Here is a 25,619-nt window from a genome sequence, read left to right as displayed (position 1 = left end):
GCTGGTCCTGAGCCCCCCCCCACTCCACTCCACCCCCTGCTCCACCTACTCCCCCTTTTCCACCCAGAAGTTCCCAGTTCCTCCTGTCTTTGCCTCCCAGGGGCTGAGATTACAGGCATACACTACAATGTCTAGCTGTGAGTGCCTAGGTACATGCATATGTATCTGTGCCTGTGTGAATGAAGGTTCTCTCAGAGACCAGAGCATCAGGTCTTCCCTGTTCCATCTGGAGCTGGGATTACAGGTAGTTGTGAGCTACCCCAAGCAGATGCTGGGAGCTAGACAGACCCTCTGGAATAAGATTCTTAACCATTGAGACAATATCTTCCTTCAGCCCATGGGCTCTAGAAGTCAAACTCAGTTCTTCGTTCTTCCAAAACAAAGTACTTTACTGAATCATCTTCCCAGCCCTTCCCCCTCCCCTCTTTTCCATCCAGAGGTTCCAAAAGAGTTCAGTAGGAGATAGCAAGAGTCCCAAGAGCCCGGTATGTTACTTTCCTTTGCAACTGAGTACTTGACCCAGCAAGAAAACAGGGTTCAGAGAACATCCCAGTGTGGCTCATTAAAATCAACCTAAGAACACCCTAATATCAGATACCCTGAAATTTTTTGGTATTAAGGATCTTACTATGTAGCCCAGGCTATCCTGTAACTTACTATATAGACCAAGCCAGCCTCAAACTTGAGGCCTTTCTCCCAACTCAGCTCTCCAAGTACTAGGAATGGCAGGTATGCACACCAGGGTGGCTGTCCTGAATTTTTAAAGCTTTTCTCTCCAGTCCCAGCAATCATTAGAAATATTCCCGAGTATTCTGTTGTTCTCCACCCTAAACTCACAGAATAGTTTAAAGTGTGTGCATTTGTGAATGTGCTCGGATGTTAATAAAAACAGAAAAAGAGTTGACATCGTGTCAAAGACCAAGGCCTGTGAGAAAGCAGTCACAGACTGGGAGGAAGTGAGCAGTGTATATTAAAAATTCAGATTTGGAGTGACTCTTGAAAAAAAAAAATCAAAACCAACAATACCAGGCTTTGTGCCTACGTGGCAGCAATTAATCAAAGTCTTAACTAAAATATTCACTGTTTTTGTTGCCACTGTCTCCGCCACCCTTATCTTTTTAATCTTGAAAACAGGGGTCGGTTGCCAGCATTCTTTTAGATTTTCTTATTGTATTTTATGTGTATGACTATTTTGCCTACATGTGTGTCTGTGTACCACATGCTTGCCTGGTGTTCCTGGAGGCCAGAAGAGGGTATCAGATTTCCCCAGGCCTGGAGTCACTTTCATTTGTCCGCTGTCATATGAGTTGGGAATTGAACCCAGGTCCTCTGCAAGAGCAGTGAGTGTTCCTAACCAGTTCCAACCCTGCTAGTAGTTGTTTTAATTACCATAAAGGAAGAGTCAACCACTCCTCTTGCCCATGTTCCCTCAGACCTTTATCTGTTTATTCCACTTATAAATGTAGGAGTTTGTAACAACAACAACAACAACAACAAAAACAAAAAACAAAAAAACCAAATCAAAACAACAACAATAACACTTCTGATTTGAATCCCAGCTCTCTTAGGACCTACAACCCCCTCTACAATTCTAAATATATCATGATGTGACTATCTCCTGAGCCAGTATGGAGAATTAACTTGTCAATGGCCTTAGATCCAGATATTTATTGAACTCCCATGGTGTCCCCAGAGCTGTGCTTGCTTCTTTAGATGATATAGAGGCAATTTAACATTCATTAAGAAATAAGCCTTAGCTGGGCGGTGGTGGCACACGCCTTTAATCCCAGCACTTGGGAGGCAGAGGCAGGCGGATTTCTGAGTTCGAGGCCAGCCTGGTCTACAGAGTGACTTCCAAGACAGCCAGGGCTATACAGAGAAACCCTGTCTTGAAAAACCAAAAAATAAAAAAATAAAAATAAATAAATAAATAAATAAATAAACCTTAAACCTATAAGAGAACCAGAGAATAGTGTGAAAGGTCATGGGGACAGTTAAGTTTTGGCAGGAACGTGCTGTCTAGGATGTAGAGGGGGCTTAGAGGGGCTCCTCAGGGGAAGGAAGTGAGTGGGGATGACTAAGGTATGAGGAAGCATGGTTGGAATCTGACTGCAACAGATGTGGGTGGAATAGGTATGAGGCAGAAAGCGTGTGGTCAGATGAGGTGGCAAAGATGGGGAAGCTGAGGAAGGACACATCCAGAGCACCTGGGCTACACTAGAATTTAGCCACAGAGAACCAGCTGCTCCTTCTAGAATGTCACGTTTTCTCACATGGCCTCATCTGCTCAATCTGCCCTGATCCTATCATAGATGGTTCTATGATACTAACCTCTTTGTGGCTCTGAGACACTAACCTTCTTGAGCCAAAGCCCTGGAAGGAGTGAAGGACTGTCATATGCCTCTGCTACCCCAGCATGAACTTTGAATGTGGGCCAGAAAGGAGCTTCTATAATTTTGCTCTGTACCCACATGACCATCCCTTTGAGAGAAGGTGCATGTACAGCCACCACTCGAAGAGCCTCCAGTGGCCGCTTTTGACTAAGTCGGTGAATCCACAGATGGATACTGCAGATGTAAGAGGGAAAGGACTGACTAGGGTCAGTCTGTGAAACGTAAATGAAGAGTATAGAAACATCTCAAACAAAGAAATGGTTGGGACCTGGTGCCAAATTGCCTTTGTGCTCAAAGAGCCCAGAGAGATGCCAACTATGGCATGGAGATACTATGGTACTCCTGGTTGGCATCCAGAAGGCCAGAGGAGGCATTGCGTAGGCGTTGTGTAGGAGGCCTATGCCTACACAACGGCTGTGTCTCCCAGCACAACCCTCCATCCTTCCTTACCTGAGTTGGTCTTGATGATCTGCGCCTTTTTGCTCCTGCTGGAACTCCAGTCATTTCAGGGTCAAGGAAACGAAGATCGAAAGTTAAGGAGAAAAACATTGAACTCAGTCTGTTGTTGTTGTTGTTGTTGTTGTTGTTGTTTATATCTTGATTTTTGGTGTTCTGGTCTCATGTATCTAAGGCTGGCCTCAAACTCACTATGTAGCTGAAGATGACTCTAAACTTCTGACCCTCCTGCCTCCTGAGTGCTGGAGTTACAGCATGTACCACCATGCCTGGTTTATACAGTGCTGGAGATCAACTCCAGGCTTTGTGCACGCTAGGACAAGGGTTCTACCCACTGAGCTACATGCTCAATTCTGAAGTCATTTTTCAAAGCTTATCCGTAGTGAAGACTTCCCCTGGGGGCTGGAGAGACTGCTCAGTGGTGTTAAGAGCACTGACTGCTCTTCCAGGGGTCCTGAGTTCAATTCCCAGCAACCACCTGGTGGCTCACAACTGTAATGGGATCTGATACCCTCTTCTGGTATGTCTGAAGACAGATACAGTGTACTCATATACATTTAATAAATAAATAATTCTTTATTTAAAAAAGAGACTTTTCCTAATGCAAAAGACTTAGAGACAAATACAAATATGAAAAAGGCCAGCTGTGGCTGCACTGGTTGGGTGTGGTGCACCTTATGTTTCCAGAAGAGAAAAAGGAAAGAAGTGATGGAGATGGGTAGAGAACAGAGTCCCCAGGGCTGATTTGTCTGAGGAGGGGTGTGGCCCTGTCTTGGATCTTGTAGCTCAGCCGTGCGTGCTGTCTACTGTTCAGTGACAGGAGGCCGCTAATGAGCTGCAACCAGCCTGGACAGGGCCTGGATGGAATCATCAACACGGGAGTTTGTGCTGGGAAAGCAAGGAAGGTGCACCTCCGTGCAAAGCAGCCACTGGGGGAACAGGGAAATAGAAGGGATGCTCTCTTTCACTCCAACCTCCCTGACCCATTGTGCAGTGCACGTGACAGTCCAGACCAGTTTAGCTGCTTATCTGGTCTTTCTGAGTCTCTGTACTACCCTTCCATGCTAAAGTCAAGGCCACAGCTGGAGTGACTTTTCCAAATGTAAATTGGATCACAACACTTTCATGTATAAAATGTAAATAAGGCTCCCCACCGCTGGAATTCTAAAACCCTGTGGCTTCTTGGGCTCTGCTCGGCCTGGCCTCTGCCTGCTTCTGCATTTTCTCTTACCTAATGGCCTTCTTGCTTCTCCTCTAAGTTTCCTCCTCTGGACAAAGCCTCAGTCATTTGTTTTTTTTCCAAACTGCCTGTCTCTGCACCCCTTTCTTTCTGGCTAGAGCCTACTGGGGCTTAGCTCCCTCTAACCTTCCAGAATAAAAGCCAGATATTGGTGGCAGACGCCCAGTAGCCCTGCTTCCCATTTAGGTACTGTATCTAGGGATACAGAACCTAATTTTGTGGAAATATTGTTGTTTTGAGACAGGTTAACCTAGGTTGGCCCAAAATCACAGGAATCCTCCAGCCCTAACCTCCTGAGTGCTGGGCACAAAGCATGTACCACCATCTCAAACTGAGAACACTTAATTTTGTCTGGGTTTGTGGCTAAAGGAGACTATGGTTCTCAGCTGTTTGGGGCCATGGGACAGAATTATAGCCAGAAACTCAGCATGAGAGAGATCCAAAAGGATCTGTGGTGGTTTGAATGAGAAATATGTGTGTGTGTGCACGCACACACACCTACAGGTGAGTATCCGAACAAATCAGTCTCTAGTTGATGGCTCTGTTTGGAGAGGTTTAAATGGTACAACCTTGTAGGAGGAAGTTTGTCACAGGGGGCAGGCTTTGGGATTAAAAGCCTGCTTTGTATCGACATTTGGAAATGTGAGCTCTCAGATTCCAGTTCCTGCCACTAGCTATGTCTTCCAGCCATGATGGACTCTCCCCCTTTGCGGCCATAAGCTCAAATAAACCTCCTTTTATATGAATTGTCTTGGTTATGGCATTTTATCACAATGATAACGTAGCTAATACAGTGTCCTTTCCATAGGACGTTAGCTGTGGATTGGGGTTATGTTTCAGGCAGGGAGATCCTGAATTCTGAGCCAACATTGCCAATGTAGTGAGACCCTGTTTCAAAAACAAAATAAAACAAAACAAAAGAAGCAGGTACTGTGCCACATGCCTGTAATTCTAGCATTAAGGGGATCTAGAGTTCAAGGTCATCTCTCCAGTTACTTAAGTTTCAGGCTAGCTTGCACTACAAAGCCAGTGATTTGTTTGAAACAGTTAAGAATTTAATTCAATATACCTTTGTTCTGTTAGAATTCAGCACCAGTCCAGAATGTGACATTCTACATAAACATTCCTTAGTTACAGCTTTCTGTATGTTATTATACAGTGACAATCTTTTGCGCAAGCTGTTAAACCTTTCCTGAGACAATAATGCACACACAAATATCTGTTGAGATCCCATTCATAACTCCTTCCCAACCTGACAAAAAGCATACTAAGCACACGTTCAATCTCCACAGGATTGAGTGAGGCTGGTACTATTATCTTTTTATTATCTTTTAAGTATTATAGAACTGAAAGCAGAGGCACTGGTCTCTGAGCCTTCAACCACTCAAGAGTGCCTCTGAGCTCTCTTAGTTTTCAGTTTACTACCCCAGCTCAGTTTGCCCCTGAGCTGCTCTAACTGGTACTGTTAGGACAAAAACTGCTCCTCTTGGGTTGAGCTATAGCTGAGTGTCAAAACCTAGGAAGCTTGAGGCCCTACCATTTAATTCCTAGTAAACTGGAGTGGGGGGTGGAGGTGGGGATATCCCTTCTATAGCCTGGAACGGTGGCACAAGTTTTCTTATATTTCCAGCACTTGGGAGGTGGTGGTAGGAGGATCAGGAATTTAAGATCATTCTTAACTACACAGGGACTTTGAGACCAGCCTGGGCTACGTGAGACCTATCTTAAAACAAAACAGAGACACTTCTTTTTATCACTTTGTTTTTCTCTCCTGGTGATATTTACTAATTTATTTTTGGTTTTCCTTCTCTGTTTGTAGCCTAAGCTAGTGTGGAACTCATTCTGCAGCCTGGGCTACCCTTGTCTTTGAAACAATCTGCATGTCTCAGACTCTTCAGTGCTGGAATGACCGATGTGAGTCACCACACCTGGCTTCCTGCCTCTCGTATCACAACGCATCATCAAGTGCACTGGACATTTCTTCAGGAATGGAGAAGACTGGCCTGAACCCTTGAGCATCCCAGGAGGCTATACTTTAGGAACAACCTTAGGATCTCTATAAAGTCCAGACAGAGGCCCAGTCAGAGGAAATGAAACCATATACAGCAGAGTTTAAAGCCATGGTTATGTGGTTATATGGTTATGTGGTTATGTGGTTTTGCCTCTATAGAATCAGCTACTGGATTAGTATTTAGTTTTTGTTGGCCCATGTCTGTTACTCATTTCCATTGCTGAAGAACTATTTTTCTTTCTATATAACTCCTCTGGAGTCAGGCCTGCCTCGCTGCTTGTGTGGAGACAGAGACTATGGCAATGGCACCAGGCACTCTGTGATAGTATATCACATCCCTAACTGTGCTCCTTCACTGAGGGTCTTACCTCTGGGACCTCCTGGGCTACAGAAAAGGTTGGTATGGGCTAAACTGATTTAAATCATGTACCTGTACTGTTTCTGCTGGTGCAAGTCGGAAAAGATCTGGGAGAGGGTCTCGCTCTCCCTCTGGGCCATCAGATGTGTGAGGCTCTCTCTGGGCTGGAGCCCAAACTATATGGAGAAAGAACAAAAAAAAAAAAAACCAGGAAGTTAAGTCTTGGGCTCTCTGTATTTTCTTAACACCAAGCTCTATCTAGACTCTAAAACATCGGGACCCAAACTCTCCCAATAGGCAGCCATATAAGTCTCTCAAGGAAGCAGTTCTCTTTGTTGGTGTTTGGTATAAATGTTCTTTGGTGCCTTGGACATAAGGCCCCCATCGCATACTTGCCAACGTAGATTTAGAATGCTTAACTTGTTAATATGAATTTTAACAGTGAGTGCTACTTGTTTTTATACTTAAATGTATACCTTATGAGAAGCTAATGTTTAAAAAGCCAATTCCTAAGAAAAGCCCTATATGCAGTGGCTTTTTGGATGTGTAGTACACTTGTAGTTGTTTATGTGTATATGTACATGGGTGTAGGTGCACATGCACACACATGAGAACACATGTAGAGGCTCCAGGTTGACACTGAGGGTTTTCCTCTATCATTTTCTACTTCATACTTTAAGACAGGCTTGCCCGATGAACCTGGCTCTCATTGACTCTGCAGGGCAGCGAGTTCCAGGGATCTTCCCCAATGGGGCCTATGAATCCCCTGACCAGGAGTCTACTTGTCAGGAAATCTGATTCACCTGAAGACATATTAAGGAGATTGGGAGAATAATTATTCCAATAATAAATACTGTACCTCTACTTCCTAGAAGCGCCCCTCCCCCCCCACAGTTGCTTGCAGAACTTCACTGTTGAGCGCACACCCACTTCTCCAAATTCTACCTCAGAAAGTGTAACCTTTCCTTTTCTGTTTATCTGGGGGTTTTGTTGTTGTTGTTGTTTTGTTTTGTTTTGTTTGTTTGTTTTTGTATGCCAAAAGCCTATGCACAAGGCCCAACACTCTGGGTTTTCTCATGGTTTCTCTGAAGACTCTACCCTCCCCCTACCAAACCCTTTCTTAAGCTGTTTGCCAATCTCCATTGTTGAACACACCCAATTTCTTGAAGCATAACTCAAAAGGCACAAATAAATGATACCCTGTTGAAAACAAAACACCTTCCTAGCTCCAAAGCCCCTCTGTAATCTAACCATTTGGAGGCTAACGTAGGAGGATCTGGACTTGTTGTCTATTCTGGATTGTAGAGTAAGATCCTGTTTTACAATAAGACTCCTACAATTACCAACAACAATGGATTATGTAGAAATACATTTAACAAAAGGATGCTAATGAATAAAGAGCTCAGTGCCCCAGAAGCTGTGTAAAATCAGATGCAGTAGCTCATGTATGAAATCCTAGAGCTCCTATGGTGAGATGGGAACCAGAGACAAGAGAATTCCCCAAAAGTTGAGGGTGCATATAAAGCCTGGGGTGCATAGAGAATAACAAGGGGGTGCTGTCTCAAACAAGGTAGATGAGGATCAATGCCTGAAGCTGTCCTCTGACCTCTACATGTGTGCCAAAGCATGTGTGTGCGTGCACACACACACACACACACACACACACACACACACAGGTCATGGGGGATGATCCTACGATTCCAATACTAAGACCACCTGAGGCAGGGAATTTAAAAGCAGTTTTGGCTAAGACCCCATTCTTACAAAAACAACAACCAGCAAACAGCAGAATGTCTAAGATGGCTTTATAGAGACAGAAAAGAGGTAAGAATAGAAAATGAAAAAAACCAAAACACTTTCTCATGAGTAGAGAAAACCAAAACACTTTCTCATGAGAAGAGAGATGGTTCGGCCATTAAACATGCTTGTTAAAGAGTAAGGATCTGAGTGCAGATCACTAGCATCCATGAAGAGAGCCATCACTGCCAGGCACACCTCTAACCCTAGTACTGGGGTGGATGTGGGCAAGCAGATAGGAGGATTGCTGGGGCTTGCTGGCCACCAGCCTAGCAAAAATCCCCAAAGCTCCAGGTTCAGCAAAATACTCTATCTCAGAGGAATAAGGCAAAGAGCAACAGAGGAATACACAAGAAGTCTTCCTCTGGCCTCTGCATGCTCCACACAGTGCATACAACCACTGCACACATGCATGCACACACACACACATGTCACGCAGCACTTGTCTACTTCAGTTGTGTCTGCATGACAGGTCTAAAAAACCTGATCATAGTCCTGAGGTGTACGCTTCACAGAGAGCCAGTCTCCTGAGGTAGTCAGTCGCTTGACATCTCCTAGTTCTGATGTGTTCCAGATTGGTCTCTGCTAAAGTCTGTGGAGAGATCTGCATGCTTTCTTTATTCAGGCACAAAGGTGCCCTAAGAAATATTTTGTTACAGCTAAAACTGAGATTTAACATTGTTTCCTGGCCTCCACAATGTTTCAATGATCCTAATTGATTTCTTAGCAGTTATTAGCTTGGAATTTTTACAAGGGAAGCTGCCTTAGCAGACAGGGAGTCCCTAGAATTAGCAATAAGGTCAGGCATTATTGCCTACTGATTCCCACAAGGAAGCTGCCTTATCAGACAGGGTGTCTCCAGAGTTAGAGATAGCAGTCAAACACTATTGCTATCTGTAAACATAGTTAGAACTCTAAGAGCAGTACCACACAAGGCAGAATTGCTTTACAAATTAGAGAGTAGTCGAAAAGCTTCCTGAACTAATGTTGGTATTACAAGTCAAACCATTCCCAGGAGCTGCTAGAATGGGACCTCCTGGTGCTTACCTGCTTTAGACCAAGAGAGTTTGCTTAGGGCCGCCAAGATAGCCCAGCAGGGAAAAGCACTATTGTTCTTCTGAAATAATCATTTACACCTGGCTGTTTGATTTTACTGACTTTGATGTGACCACTACCTGCCTACGTGATCCCTGACATTCGCCCTGTTTCTGTATACTATATAAGCCCGATTCTTATTTTGTGCAAATACACTCAGATCCCACACTTCTTTGTGTCGTTTCTGTTTGTCACTCCCCAAATTCCTTGCCCACCAGACCAGAACTCTCATCACCTTGCGGAACAAGGGGTCCCCGCAGAAACCCATCAGTGGCGCGTGCGCGCGCGCGCGCGCGCGCGCGCACACACACACACACACACACACACACACACACACACACACACACACTCCAGAAAAGTCTCTTTTGGCCTGGCTTGGTAGAACAACCCTGTCTGTAGTCCTAGTGCTTGGTAGCTGGAGAAAGGAGGCTCAAGATTTCAAGGTCAGTTTTGGCTACATAATGAGTTCGAGGCCATGTTGGACTATAGAACACCCTATCTCAAAAAGCCAAACAAACAAAAAATAAAGAAAAATAGAACCCTGTCTCTTGTCCATCCTCACTTAATTGGGGTCCTAGCTGATGGTTGTATGACCATGACCGTGTGTATTTACTGAAGCATATGTACTTAGAGTTGTTCCATGTTTATAAGTGCTACCCTGTCTGGAGCAGAGTTAAAGCTGAGGGCACCTACATGGGACACTCAGCAGCAGCTGTTCAAAGGTCACCCTTCTCCAAATCTGACCTTGGTTGAAGACTAGCAATAGGGATTTCTTACCTTGGTCTTTCCACTTGGGCTGCAAAGGCTCTTGGGTACCTGACAGTGAGTGACAAGGATGGTAGGGTCCTTGGTGGTGATGGACAGACCCTTATGCAGAATTTGAACCAGGCGGATCCAAAAGTGGAAGACAGTCTCAGGATGGTCAGGGTGGAGCTTTAGATAGTAGATTTTCTCGGTGACTGTCCTCAACCGCAGGATGCGTTCGTGGTTGTCACAGATCTGGAGCTCCACAAACTTCAAAGGGAGAATGCTAAAAGCATAGAAGACGGTACCTGGGTCACCTCATCACTTCTGATGCGTCTCTTCAAGGATGGGGAACTTTTAGGGGTGGGAAAGAAAGTTCTTGGCTAGTGGTTCTCAAACTCTGAGGAAAGGAGATTTCCCTGGGGCACTTAATTAAGATGCAGAGTCTCCAAAACAATCCTAAAGATTTAGGTTCACTAGATCTGGGCTGTGGCCCTGGCCATGATTTTTCAGGCCAGCATCCAGGGATCCTGTGTGCCACAGATGCAGCTCAAGAATAAGGTGGTCAGAGACATTGGGTTTTGCCATTTCCTTCTTGAAAAATCCCACCCGAGTAGCTTGTTCATTCATTAACCTCCATGAACACTACACTGTCCAAAAGACCTGGCTCCAGGACCTGGCTTAGATCTAGTATTAGTCACCTGCAGTGGCCGATACTTGTTACAGATATATCAGCATCATAATGGGGAGCTCTGGCAGGAGGTAGCCTGGACGAATAAGGGGTTTCCTAGACCTCTGGCAACATCTAAAGAGTCTTGAGATGGTTTGCAGATTGTGGAAGGAGGCCTTTAGTGGCTTGAGTATCAAATGTCCCAAGGCTTATTTGTTTGAACACATGGTCCCTGGCTAGTGTGTTGTTTGGGGAAAATATGGAACCTTTAGAAGGCAAAACCTTGCTGGAGAAAGTACTTTACTGGGTGGGGGTGGGGGAGAACTTTGAGGTTTTATAGCCAGGCTTCACTTGTTCTCTGTTTCCTGTTTAGATGCAATGTGATCAGTCAGCTTCCTGCTCTTGCATGCCCTGCCATGATGGACTCTAGCCCTACTGGAACTGTAAGCCCAAATAAAAATTTTTCCCCTAACCTACTTTTTGGCTGGGACATTTGATCACAGCAACAGAAAGGAGACTGATGATGAGGCCCAAGATCAAGCAGGGCAGTTCTATCACAAACATTATGCTACTATACGCTACAGCCTTAAGTAGGACTTAGTCCATTTGTTTTATAGAGGAAAACTGCAGCCAATGACTTGTGATACAAAAAATCAAGTCTAGTTAGTTGTACACCCAGGACTGAGGAAAGCATGCCTCTCCCAAGCAGCTTTTCATCAGCCACTTCTCACTGCCCCCATTACTGCTTAACCAGAGGCTCAGAGGTTTCCTGCTGAATCAATCACAAGAGCGAGGCAAGAAGATAAATGTGCTTGGAGACAGCCCTCCACCCCTGTCCATGTAAAGCTTCCCCTTGCACCAAATCGTCTGTCCTTCCAGTGAAAGACCTGCCTTGTCTCACCTGACCTGTGTGTGTTATATGTGTGCATGCTTGTCCTGCTTGCCCACGCATGTGCTTATGTGTGGAAGCCGAGGGTCAATATCACTGTTTTCCTCTGTTGATGTCCATCATTTTAAAAAAATGTTTTTATTTTTATTTTTTGAGACAGTGCCTCTCTAGAGAGCTCTTGACTGATCTGGAACTCATTATGTGGCCCAGGCTGGCCTCGAACACACAGGGATTCACCCGCCTCTGCCTCCTGAGTACTGGGTCGAAAAGGCGTGTGCCACCATGTCCAGTTTAAAATTTTATGTGGAGTCTGTGTGCATGGGGGTGTGTGCATGGGGATTCTGTGTGCATGTATGTCTGTGAAACACATGTATGCAGTACCCACAGAACCCAGAAAAGAATGTCTGATTCCCTGAGACTGGAGTTACAGAGAGCTGTTAACTGCCACCAAGAGAAACTCGTGATTTTAACCACTGAGCCATCTCTCCAGCCCCTACCATATTTTATAGGGACTCTTTCTTTCTTTCCTCTTTCTTCTTTCTTTCTTTCCTTCTTTCTCTCTTTCTTTCTTTCTTTCTTGTTTTTGTTTTTGTTTTTGTTTTGTTTCTGTGTAGCCATGGCTGTCCTGGAACTCACTCTGTAGACCAGGCTGGCCTTGAACTCAGAAATCCACCTGCCTCTGCCTCCCACGTGCTGGGATTAAAGGCATGTGCCACCACTGCCTGGACAGTTTCTTAAGAAAAAACAAAGAGCATTTGTTGCTCTTGCAGAGGACCGAGAAATGACGCATTGATTTGTAACCATCTGTAACTCCAGTTACAGCAGATTTGACACCTTCTTCTGACCCCTGCATGGAATGTACACGCAGGCAAAACAGTCACGTATATAAAGTAAAATTATTAAATCATTTTAAAAATATTAAAAATAAAGAGAAACGCACCCTTGAAGAAGCAAGTAGGCTAGAGAGTTGGGGGAGACAGCCACTCAAAAAACTCCACCAAAAAAAATTGGGATATTTCTCACTGAAGCTGGAGCTCATGGTTTTCTTTTGTCTAGACTGACTAGTATTTGGCAGCCCCTGGGATCTACCTCCTTCCTCTACCCCTTTACCCTGGGGTTACAGGCACACACTGCACTCTGGAGGCTGAGATCTCAAACTCAGATGCTTATGTGCATTATGCCATTTTCCCAGTGAGACATCTCCTCACCCCAGACCTGTCTGTGTATAGACGTGTTTGGGGAGATATGTATGCATGTGCCTGTGGAGCTTATTTTATTAGTTAGGTTGGGTGGCCTGCAAATGCCCAGGATCCACTCATCTCCACCTCCCCAATGCTGGGATTACACATGTGAACTACTATGCCCATCCTTTTTTTGAACATGGTTCTGGGGATAGAGTTCATGTTTGCATAGCGTGTGCTTTACTGATTGACCTATTTCCCCAGCCCTCCCACCTGTCTCAAGTTACTGCAGTCTAGAGCAGTTAGTAGCTGGGCATGATAGTGCATACGTGTGATCCAAGCACTCAGAATGGGGAGGCAGGTGGGTCAAGAGTTCAAGGCCAGCCTTTACTGCATAGTGGGTTCACAGCTATCCTGAACAATAAGAAATCGTGTTCTTTCCAAAACAAAGCAAAACAAAAACCAAGTCAAAAATCCAAATAAATACCACTGCAAAGACTTCCCAGTTTCACCCCATCTTGAATTCAGTTAGCAGGTAGCCTCCCCCTTGATCTGCCCTTTACCTCTTGTCCCTCGTTCCTCTCTGTGTTGTTTACCTCTTTAGGTTGATGCTCGGTGCTGTGGATGGTCTGTTCCATGTCTGGCTCTGTCCCTGATGCCATTTGACTCTGGCCATAAGGAGGATGTTCGGAAGGGGAAGGCAAGGTACGGAGGAGGTCACCCCAAGGGCCATTGTGTTGGAAGCCTTATAGATTTCTTTCCAGTTTCTGCTCCTTCTGACCTGCAATGCAGCCCCCAGGCCCAGCCTGAACATTTGGCAAAAGCAGCAAGATGTTTTAGCCCGGCTTCTTCACTCAGCATTAATTTTGTTTGATAGCTTCGCCTGGTCTAGAACTCACTATGTATACCAGGACCAGAGAGATCCGCCTTCATCTGCCTCCAGAGGGTTGGGCTTAAAGGCGTACTGTGGCAGCCACGTAGCTTTTTTGCAGGGAGAGGGCTATGCTGTATTGTGGAGTGTTTGGCAGTGTCCTTGACCTGTCTCCTAGATGCTTAAAATAAACTTGCACTCAAATTCTGACAACTGAAAATGTCTTCAGACATTGCTAAATGTCCCTTGGAAATGGGGAATACTGCTGCATTTTGACGTGTGTTTTAACCTGTATTGGTCTAAAAACCTTAGTAGGGCTTCTGAGGATTTATTATTATTATTATTATTATTATTATTATTATTATTATTATTATTATTATTATTATTATATTTAAACAAAAAGGGGTCTTACTCTACAGCCCAGATTAGTCTCATTCCCAAGGGCATCCTCCTGCCTCAGCCTCCTGAGTGCTGGCATTACAGGCTTGAGCCACCAATGTGCATTTCTCCAGTAGGATTTAAAGGGCCCACTATTAACACAAGAACAAGAATGATAATCCAGAAGTTCCTCAGCATCTACTTGGAGTCTCTGGATCTCCCCTTGACAACTTCCCCGCTTTGATTAGAAAACAATCGTCCTCACAGTCCTTCTATTTATTCTAGGTTCTGTCTGGCCCAAGGGGAGCCCAGGAGATAAAGGGAGATTAAAAGCAAACACCCACTAAACCATGCACTTTCTCTTACTGTGTTTAGATTTGTACAGGTTCCACGCACAATGGCACCTCCTCCCAGGGCACAGAGCCTGCACTCTAAGTTCATGTTTCTCTGGGCCCCTAGGTCCTATGCTTTGCCAACCAATACTGACTGCCTTAACTTGGCCTCAGGTGACAGACCTGAGAGTGACATAAATTGGGAGCTCCAATGCCGAATTCCCCACTCAGCAAAGAATGCCTGACCTCTCTCACTATGTGTACACTTACAGGAGAAATCCTAGTTAGCTTTGTGTCTCAGGCCCGCTACCTTTCCTGCCTCAGTTTACCCTCCTCTGCAGTTCTAGCAGTTACTCTTCTGGTCACGTCTTGGGAATGGGTTTAGAAGGACCAAGGAGCACTGTTATGAATCACCCGCAAGAGTACCTGAACAAAGTTGCTTTCAAATACCACAGAGTTAGGAAACAGATTGAATTCTGGAGAATGAACCATCTGGCAGAGTAGTCCTTCTTCCACACCCAGGCCCACTCCAGGGTTCGTGTCCCCATCCACAGGCCAGAGGCCCCTGAATTTTTCCCAGGCAGTCAAGGAAGGGAAGGTTGGATAAGATCTTATCACTTTTACTGTCTTCTTCGATTTCCACCAAGACTTTCTAGGTGGCACTGATGTCATCATGTCTGCACATACTCAGGGGCCCTCTGCACAGTTGTCCTGGGATCTGTCTCTTCCCTTCTGATTATGGGCAGCTGGCCAAGGCCTGAGGGGCAGCCAGTCAGCTCACAATGATGAATGGATGACATCATGAAAAACCACAGCAGGCCTGCAAGACAGGGAAATGAGGAGGAGCCTCCCGTTTCCTCCTGGCCCATTGATGCTCACGGATGCACTTCCTGACATCCCAAGTGCTTCTCAGGGGCCCACATGGAGCATTCACGGAACTTGCTGGAAAACCCTGAGGCAGGCAGGAAGCAAGGATTGTTAGGACGATCCTGCTACTGCCTACAGAAAGGCCCTTCCTGTCTTTCAATCCTCTCTTGTGTGTATGTGTGTGTGTTTGTGTGTTACTGAGGATTAAACCCAGGGACCCATATATGTTGTATGAACCCTACCACCAAACTACACCTCAACATCCTGAGTTCATGAGGGTACAGCCCATAGTTCAAGCTCTCCTTTTTACATTAGATTGATTAACTGATTGGTGTGTGTGTGTGTGTGTACGAATCGGTACAAGTGTACCATGGAACATGTGAAAATCAGAGGACAACTTATGAAAATGAATTCCCTCCTTCCACCATACAGAGTCTGAGGATCAAAATCAGACCATCAGGCTTTGTGGTAAGTGCATGCCTTTATCTGCTGAGATAAAGTGCTGCTTATCACCACCGAGCCACCTTGCTGGCCTCCTCTCTTACTTTCTTAGTATAAACTATTCTAAACAGTATGAAGAACTAATGTCTATTTAAAACTAATTTCCATAGCCTCATGTGATGTGATCCCCCCACCCCACCCCCCACCCCCTGGCTTAGCACGTGAGCCTCCCACACCCTAGCTTACGTGCAAGAACCATTTCTGCTTCCAGGAGAGCTACTAGGGCCCACTCTTTGGCTGCTATGGCTGGCTGGTTGCAGCTGCAGTTTTCTCCCTTCAGAGGTCAAAACTGAAGGAGCAGGAGCAATAATTAGTTTCTGACGACAAGGATGACTACGAGAAGGTACCAGCTAGGGAAGGACAGCCTTATACACTCATCTCAGTGATAGTGGATCTCCCCAAGAGCCAGAAGAATTAAAAACAAAAATCTAAATTCCTGGGTGTGGAGTGGGTCAAAGAACCAAGCAGACTGATCATCATTCAGAGTCAATTTAAGGAGAAATGGCATTCTAACTTGAACACAATTCTAGGATTTGTTAATGTGTTACACCATCAAGGTCAAATGTAATAAATTTTAAAAAATGGTTTAGAAAAGAGATATGCAAAGGACAGAGCTGGATGTTATTCCTGTATTTCATCATAAAGTCAGAGAGAGGCAGAAGGATCCAGGGCTTTTCCCTGTGTGTGTCTCTGTCTCTGTCTCTGTCTGTCTCTGTCTGTCTCTGTCTCTGTCTCTGTCTCTATCTCTCTCTCTTTTCCTCTCTCTCTTGGTTTTTTGAGACCGGGTTTCTCTGTACAGCCCTGGCTGTCCTCGAACTCAGAAATCTACCTGCCTCTGCCTCCCAAGTGCTGGGATTAAAGGCGTGCACCACCACTGCCCTTCATGGCTTTTCCATTCTGGTTCTGCCAGCCCTCTTTCATAGCCACATGGCTAAACCTATCTAACCAACCCCCTGTCACAACTCCCACAGTAGCACTGAAATGTCTAACTCACATTCCTCATTTTCTTTTGCTTACTATGTGGGGGAAAATGCCCCCCATGGTAAGATTTTCTAAGGATAGGGTCATAAACAATACCCTGTGGTTTGCATCCCCCTGGAAACTGAAATCGTGGTACAAAAGTAACAGCCGTTAAAAAGCTATGCTCCTTTTTCACAGTTAGCACTGAACCACAGCATAACCTACTTGTTTAGATACAGAGCTGGGGAAAGCTAACCACTGAGACATCCCAACGTCAACTGGAAAGTTAACTTTGCTCTTTTCCGTTTAGCCCACTTCCGGGGTGTCCTCAACCTTCCGTGGAAGGAGGCTTCAGCACCTGATCTAGAAGGTTAATGTGATAATGCTTTTGGCTCTAAACAAGATGCTAAATAATCGTATGAATGGCTTTTCAAGGTGTCTATCTTTTCCTCCATGTTCTCACTAGCCTTCCAACCCCAGTGCTTTGAATCACTTTAATAACTATGTAACAGTTGCTTAAAAACTCTCTAATACTTCTCTGCTTTTTTTCTGTTAAGCCCAATATTGTTTACAATTATGAAAAGAAGGAAGAAAACAGAAAGACCGAAAAAATAACCTCAATACTAAAAACTTTTTTCTTGGCTGGGCGGTGGTGGCACATGCCTCTAATCCCAGCACTTGGGAGGCAGAGGCAGGAGAGTTTCTAAGTTCAAGACCAGCCTGGTCTACAGAGCAAGTTCCAGGATAGCCAGGAGTACACAGAGAAACCAAACCTTGAAAAACAAAACAAAACAAAACAAACAAAAGTTCTTCCAGGTATACATATTATATCTTTTTGATGTCCATTTCTTTTTTTAAAATTTATGTCTTTCTTTATTCTATTACTATAAAAACTTTACAAAACTGACTTCACATTGGAACATGCATTTGGACTTGACCTTAATCCATGTTTCTGGGCATGATCACTCACTCATATTTGGCTCTTCAATAAACTGTTCCTTTGAGGTAAGAGTTGTGGCTTTTGTGTCAACATTTCAAACAAAATATGAAGGTATAGTGAAACAGGAGAGAACATGGCCTGCAAATACAAATTCATGATACCCCAAATACCATGTTCCAACATGGTAACAGTTTCGTGAATTCTTTTTGTTGTTGTTGCTTTTGTTTTGTTTTGTTTTTTAAGTTTTATTGCATTATAATGAGAAAAGCTACATGATTTCAATTTATCTGAATTTGTTAACATTTAAAAACATTCTAAGTAAAGAGAATTAAATCACATTCTTGTTTTCCTTTTGTACCCCAACTCCTCCCAGAGATCCCACCCCTTCAATACCTATAATGTCCATTTCTTCAGTATAGAATTACTGACATTTAGTTGGGCATAGGCCATCTAGGATAGAGTGCATTGTGTGGCTTCTCTTGCAGCTAAGTAAGGCCATGTGACTAGTCTATTAAAGACATTAAGCTCAAGTGAAAGTTCTGTGATGAACCATTGTAGGGAGAAGGCACATTCTCTTCCATGATCATCTCCCTCCCTAGCCCCACCCTCCCCTCCCAGAATAAAACTTTCATTCCAATGCTGTTATGAATATTTATGAAAAAAATTGGGAATATTTTTATATATACCTATTAGTTTGTATGTAGGTATAAACATGGTGTGCTGCTGTAGTGTGCAAGTGGAGGGCAAGGGAAGCCTGCTCTCTTCTGCCACCACGTGGGGACCGGGGACTGAGTCTGCAGCAAGCACCTTTCTTTACCTGCTGAACCATTCCCACAACCCAAATTTGGATATTTAAAATTAGATGGAGTCAAACCTAAGTCAGGCTGGTGCTACTAATAATAAAATTCCTGCTCACTCTTCAGGAATGATTTTACAGCAAATGACAGCGCTATTTCCCAATAGTTCTAAATGGTAAGGAAATAAAGTTAATTTGCAGGATATCTGAACCTCGGCATCACAAAGATATGGCTTCTGTAGGATGTAACTGTGCACTCCAACACTAGAAAACGCCGCCTTGCGCTCCTCATGTGTTACATGGCACTAGGATCACCATGATCACCATTCTCTGCAATCTGATGATAATTGTGGTGATTTCTAGGGGGACAGGTTCTGACACTTGCTCAAAGTAACCAGAATATCTGGGTGGCTAGTTGGTTCTAGGCCCAGGCTTTGTGCCACTTAAGAAATGTTATTTTAAGACTTTCCTTCCTCCCATCTTTCCTTTTCTTTACTTCCTTCCTTCTTTTCTATATTCTTTTTTTTTTTCAAGACAGGATCTCACTATGTAGCTTTGATTGTCCTAAAACTCACTCTGTAGATCAGGATGGCCCCAAACTCACAAAGATCTGCTTGCCTCTGCCTCCCAAGTGCTAGGATTAAAGGTATATATCACCAAGTCCTGCAAGAATATGTTTTAAAGGCTAGTCAGAGGGAACATGGAGTTGGTGTTTTATAGGTACAGAATTTCTGTTTAGGAATGTGAGGCCATCCAGAGACTGCCCCACCTAGGGATCCATCCCATCTGCAGACACCAAACCCCCACACTATTGCTGATGCCAAGAAGTACTTGCTGACTTGGAGCCTGGTATAGCTGTCCCCTGAGAGGCTCTGCCAGCATCTGACCAATACAGATGCAGATACTCAGAGCCAACCATCAGATGGAGCCTGGGGACCCCAATGGAAGAGCTAGGGGAAGGACTGAAGGAGCTGAAGGAGATTGCAACCCCATAGGAAGAACAACAATATCAACTAACTGGACCACCCAGAGCTTCCAGAGACTAAACCGCCAAAGAAAGAGTATACATGGAGGGATCCATGGCTCCAGATGTATATGTAGCAGAGGATGGCCTTATCTGACATCAGTGGGAAGGAAGGCCCTTGGTCCTGTGGAGTCTTGATGCCCTGGTGGAGGGGGATGCTAGAGGGGTGAGGCAGGAGTGGGTGAGTGGGTGGAGGAGCACCCTCTTAGAAGCAAAGGGGATGGGGAAGAGAGGGGATGGGATGGAGAGTTTGCGGAAGAGTAACTGGAGAGGGGGATATCTCTTGAAATGTAAATGAATAAAATGATTAATAACAATAAATAAATAAAATGAAAAAAAGGGGGAATGTGAGTCAGTACTGGAGGGAGATGGTGGTGGTGGCTATACCACAGTGAGTATAAGTACTGTCACTTCACTGTGCCAGGTGGCTAAAATGGTATCTTTTGTGATATTTTAAATATATATATAAAAGGTACCTGGACTAAAGTTTAAAGTAAAAGCCCCACAATGGTATGACACAAAATCATCCCAGGGTGGTGGGTATGACTCACAGTGAAGCACTGTCCTAATAAGTGTGAGGCCTTGGGTTTCAGGGTGACACTCTAGCCCAAGCTGCCCTGGAGCTCATCATGTAGCCAACAGTGCTTGCACACTTGTCAGTCTTCCTGCCTCAGTCTCCCGAGATCTGAGATTGCTGGAGTAAGCTGCCAAGCTTAGCTTTAAAATACATGTATTTCTAAGTGTCCAGAGGCCCCAGGGTGTTTGTATGAATAAGGAACCTTAAATATTATCTTTGGGGTCAATCTGCTCCCTTAAAACCTATTACAATGTAAAGCATCCTTTGTTTCACAAACAGTACATAGTCTCTGAGAATATTAGGAAATGCAAAGCTCTGTGTGTGTGTGTACGTATATGCCTGTGTGTGTGCATGTGCCCGCGCACGTGTGTGTGTGTGTGTGTGTGTGTGTGTGTGCATGTGTACATGTATGTGTGTGGTACTGGAGACTGAATTCAGAGCCTTGCAAATACAAGGAAGTGCTTTTGCACTAACCTCTCCAGCCCTTAGACAATTTTTAAAAAACAAGCCAGCATATTCCTATTTTTTGGAGAACATTGCAACAACCATGTATTGTATGTGTGATACAGGTATGTGTAAAATGAAAATACTGTTGAGGTTTTAGTTCTGGTTTGGTTCTGAAGTCTCGGGTATCCAGGCTGGCTTGAACTCACTGTGTAGTTGAGGATGATCAATGACTGTGAACTTGTGACTCTCTGCCTCTAGCTCCTGCATATTGGGATTAACAGGAGCATCCTCAGTAACTGGTCTCATGCTTTATCGCGTCACAACTTTTTCTTAATCACTTGTTTTGTTTAGCCAGTACTATGTTTGTATTCATGTATTCTCATCTTATCTTGCCTAAGGATACATTACAATTTCCCTAAGTAACTAAAATGATTGTTTCATCTGCCTTATCAAAATCAGCATCCAACACAGCAACTCATCTTCCCCTTAGTTTATTTTTATCCGGTGAAGTCTCTTCCTTACTATACTGTTGTAGACGCATTAGTGAGCTGTCCTGCAGGTTGCTGGGTTTGCCTTGTTAGTTCCTTATTATTTAGGTCAGTCTCCAGCCACTAATGTTATGGAACACAAGTTATAGCTAATTTTTTTTTAATTCAAGACAGGCATTTCTTTTAAAATTATCATTTTTTAGTAAATTTCTACCATGAGATCTACACAAGGAACTGCTCTCTCCTCTCAAGTAACACCAAGGGAAATACACAAATGACTGTATATCACAAGAGAAGTGATTCCAAAGAACATGAGAAAACATTTGACAAGTGTTTGCCCTGTACTTCAGTAGGAATTAAATATAATATGGAAGAAAGAATAATGGGACCAGAATAAGACAGGAAGAAAAAAATGAAGAAATGGAAGGAAAACTAAATTCTTGAAGTCACATGAAGGGCGGCATGATGAAAAAAACATGTCAGTGATGTGGGTGACAGACTTGGGGACATCCCCTGGAAGGCCACAGAGGGGGCGAAGAGACACAACCACCAGAGGAATATCAACCAGTGTGACATGTTGGCCCAGCATGGCTAGAGCTCCCTTTGAAGAGAAAAGTGAATGGAACCGAACAAAAAGTATACAAAATACACAAAAACAGGAATAAAAAAAGTTATATCTGAAATAAAACAAAACCCACCCAAAATGGAAACACAACAGGACTCACCATGTTCCAAGGAAAGTGTATGAGAGAGACAGGAATGGCTTTAAGAAACTCCCGAGTTACTGGAATAAAAAGAGAAGCATTCTACTGCAAAGATCCAGAGAGATGAAGGTGACAGACTACTGAGCAAAGAAGGCAGGATGGCCTGGGACTCCTCAGCACTTTCAGATGTCACAAGAAGATGGAACAGTGTAGAAAGAATGTTGAGAAAGAAAGACTATGGCTCCAGAATTCTATAGGCAGCCTGAGATTCACTCAGTTGTAATGGCAGCAAAACTAATCTTTAAACACAAAGCATACTAAAGTAAATGAATATATGAGCTAACAGAAAAAAACCTCAGTGATCAACTCGCCAACAGGATGGTTTTAAAATGTGGATATAAGCCAGGAAATGGTGTACATGCCTTTAATTCCAGCACTCAAAGAGGCAAGGAGATCTCCAAGTGCACAGCCAGCCTGGTCTACGAATGAGTTCTAGGACAGCCAGGGCTACACAGAGAAACCCTGTCTTAATAAACAAATAAAATATGGATATAAAATATAAAATTATAAAGATATAAATAAGTACCAATAAAGAGGAAGAAAGTAGTGACAAACTATTATCTAGGCTATATCCAAAGCATCCCCTATCTAGTGATGACACAAAACACAATTTTAAGTTTTCTCTCACAAGGATAGGTAGTCCAAAGCTGTCCCATTATCTCTGTCATGTAGCTTTCACCTCTGATCCTCAAGGTAGGCTGCAGTGGCTCCTGGTATCACGCTTGCATTCTGATCAGCAAGAAGATGATAGGACATGCACACACACATTCCTTTTACAAGGATGGCCTAGAAATGACGTAATCACTTTTGCTCGCAGTCTGTTGGTCAGAATTCAGACACATACCCACAGCCATGGAAATGGAGCTCTTAGCCAGATGACCAGGAGCCCACCTAGGACTCGGGGTATAAGTAAGGATAAAAGATGGCTGTGGGCAATTAGCTTTTGTGAAGCAGGCATGTCACTAAAGGACACCTGACACATACATGAAGAACATGATAATGTTTAGTTTTGCTTACTTGAGACAGGATCTCACTATGTAGCCTCAGCTGGTCTTGAACCTGAGACCTGCTTGCTACAATCTCACTAGTGTTAGAATTATAGATGCCCATCACTATGCTCGGTTAATAAGTTCCTTGAAGATGCATTATTATTTGTATGTGTGTGCCAGTGTGAACCTATGTGAATTTATGTACACCATGTGCATGCAGACAGATGCCCATGGAGGACAGAAAGCACTGGATCCCTTGGTACTGAGTTACAGGCAGTTTTGAGCTGCCTGCCATGGGTGCTAGGAGTAGACTCAAGTCTTCTGCAAGAGCTCTTCTCAGCCCCTGTTTTATTTGGTTTAGTGTTTGGTGTGTTTCCCCCTCTCAGGCTTTTTCATTTTAAAAGTATACAAGGCCCCAAAGAACTTTAAAATCTGCACCGATGGATACATAAGCCAAACAATTGAAATACAAAATCTGAAACTGAAACAATGGACACTGCAAATGTGAGGTGTTTTCTTAGTGAAACTGCTCATATCAAGTAATTTCACGCCCAGCAGTGGTGGCGCATGCCTTTAATCCTGGCATTTGGGAGGCAGAGGCAAGTGGATTTCTGAGTTCAAGGCCAGCCTGGTCTACAGAGTGAGTTCCAGGACAGCCAGGGCTACACAGAGAAACCCTGTCTCAAAACAAAAACAAACAAACAACAAAGTAATTCACTGTTACGGACAATACATCAACCAGTGAGTGTGGTTTTCATCTATCTATCTATCTATCTATCTATCTATCTATCTATCTATCTATCTATCTATCTACCAAGTATGTCTGTGTGAAGGTGTCTGGTTCCCGGAATTGGAGTTACAGACAATTGTGAGCCACCATATGGTGTTGAGAGTTGAACCCTGGTCCTGTGGAAGAGCAGTCAGTGCTCTTAACGTCTGAGCTGTCTCTTCATCCCAGAATTGTGGTTTTCTTAATGTCTGTGTCATTAAACAAATTAGCAGAAAACACAAAGCTCTTCTTTGGCATTACTGTTAGTGTTTGTGACCAACACCAAGCCACTATATTCTAAGTTACAAAATGGGATATATGTTTCATAAACATGACTTTAAAAAAATAAAAGGATATGCTTTCCAGAAGAAGGAATAAGCAGAACCATATTTCACAATTTATTATTTATTTAGTATTTTTTTGAGACAGGTTTTTATATAGCCAAGGCTGGCTTTCGACCTGAAATGTAGCTGCAGTCGTTTAACTGAAAATGTCCCTCATAGGCTCAAGTATTTGAACTCTTGGTTCATTTGTCAAAGTCCCACCTCGCCCTGGCTCACCTCACAATGCATTGATGGGCTCTTTTTCTCTTTATATACAGTGATTCTCACTCTTTGTGGGACACAATACATTCTTTTTTAATGTTTATTTATTTTAGTGTGTGTGTGTGTGTGTGTGTGTGTGTGTGTGTGTGTGTGTGCATATGCCACAGTGAATGTATGGAGGTCAGTGCATAGCCTTAGGGAATTGGTTCTCTCCTTCCACCACTAGGTCCCAGGGATTGAGCTCAGGTTGGTAGACTAGATGGCAAGTGCCTTCACTCTAACTGATTGCTTTTCTGTAACTGTGATAAAATTAAGGAAGGGGGAGGTTTATTTTAGCCTAAGGTTCTTGAGGAATAAAGTCCACCGTGGCAAGGAATGCATCACATGATGGAGCAGGAAGCTAGCTAATCACATTTTTATCCTCACACAGGAAGCAGAGAGAGGGAGCAGGAAGTGAAAATAGTGGATACAGCCACAAAGCCCACCCCCAGGAGCCTGCTTCCTACAGCAAGGCTGCATCTCCTAAAATATTCCAAAGACTCCCCCAAAGAGCTCCACCAACCAGGGACCAAGAGCGCAAGTACACAAGCCTATGGGGGACGTTTCTCATCCAAACCCTTGAGCTACTGAGGCATTGCACAGGAAACCTTTGTTGCTGTTGTCTAGTTTATTTTGTTGTCATTGGATTATATACTTGGTATGATCTTTTTTCTTTCCTTTCTTCTTAAAAAGCTGAGGTTAGGTCAGCAGACTGCTCTATGAATAAAGACTCCTGCCACCAAGTCCAATGACCATGTTCAATCTGCAGAGCTCACATACTAGAGGGGGGAGAGAACTGACCCCAAAGAAGCATCCTCTGACCTCAACACATTCACTGTATGCACCGACAGTCCCTTAAAAAGACAAATACACACACACACACACACACACACACACACACACACACACACATTATGTATATGCATGCTGAGGTTTCTTTAGTAGACCAAAGACTAACTAAATGAGCACTCCAGTGCACTTATATAGTGTTTTTGATGAACTGTTCTATAAATGTCAGTTGGTCTAGTTTATTGATATTGTAATTAAGAATTTCCATATTCTTCTACTTTTTTTTTTATCAACTCATGATAGGTTATATCATCTCCCTGGTGTAACCACCCCTTCTTCTCTTAAGTTGCTACTTATTAGATATTTTGTCCCAGCTATGAAAAAGGTAACTATGAAAAAGGTAACTAACATACTCATGATCATAGAAGGTGATTTAAATATGAGAAGGTCCTTCTAGGGGCCTAGTGGCACACTCCTATAATCCCAGCACTATCAAGGCAGACAGGAAGATCTGGAGTTCAAAGCTGTTCTTGAGACCTGTCTTATCAATAAGTGGTTGGACCAACAGGGTTTTTACTAATAAAAAGATTATTCCATTGATGGATTCATAATTTGATGGTAGTATTGGGAAGTAGTAGAAACTAGGATGTGAGGCTTATTAGAAGAAGTAGGTCATAGTAAGGGGAGGGGAATGAAGAATACCCTGAAA

The 25,619-nt window shown here is 43.7% G+C and overlaps 1 protein-coding gene across 5 annotated transcripts in view; it reads right to left on the bottom strand.

Annotated features, from left to right (window-relative positions):
- Positions 1-21,913, bottom strand: part of Fam71f1 (family with sequence similarity 71 member F1) — a 24,626-nt gene extending 2,713 nt beyond the window's left edge. Inside the window, exons 1-7 of one of the 5 annotated variants that reach the window (XM_031381348.1) lie at positions 21,741-21,913; positions 15,970-16,072; positions 14,842-15,235; positions 13,431-13,615; positions 10,128-10,380; positions 6,531-6,634; positions 2,844-2,899 (exon numbers count right to left, since the gene is read on the bottom strand). In XM_031381348.1, coding sequence (XP_031237208.1) covers positions 2,844-2,899; positions 6,531-6,634; positions 10,128-10,380; positions 13,431-13,615; positions 14,842-15,090 — 847 coding nt within the window. In that variant the 5' untranslated portion in view covers positions 15,091-15,235; positions 15,970-16,072; positions 21,741-21,913. Of the gene's footprint in view, positions 1-2,843; positions 2,900-6,530; positions 6,635-10,127; positions 10,381-13,430; positions 13,616-14,841; positions 15,236-15,969; positions 16,073-21,740 lie in introns of those variants that run through there. The other 4 variants (XM_031381350.1, XM_031381351.1, XM_031381349.1 and 1 more) reach the window with 4 other exon arrangements.
- Between the last annotated feature and the right edge of the window lie 3,706 nt (positions 21,914-25,619).

Source organism: Mastomys coucha, unplaced genomic scaffold (genome assembly GCF_008632895.1).
Source record: "Mastomys coucha isolate ucsf_1 unplaced genomic scaffold, UCSF_Mcou_1 pScaffold20, whole genome shotgun sequence".
In the NCBI taxonomy this organism is placed as follows: Eukaryota; Metazoa; Chordata; class Mammalia; order Rodentia; family Muridae; genus Mastomys; species Mastomys coucha.
Note: the sequence above shows the minus strand (reverse complement) of the source record. Positions and strands in the feature narration are given on the sequence as shown.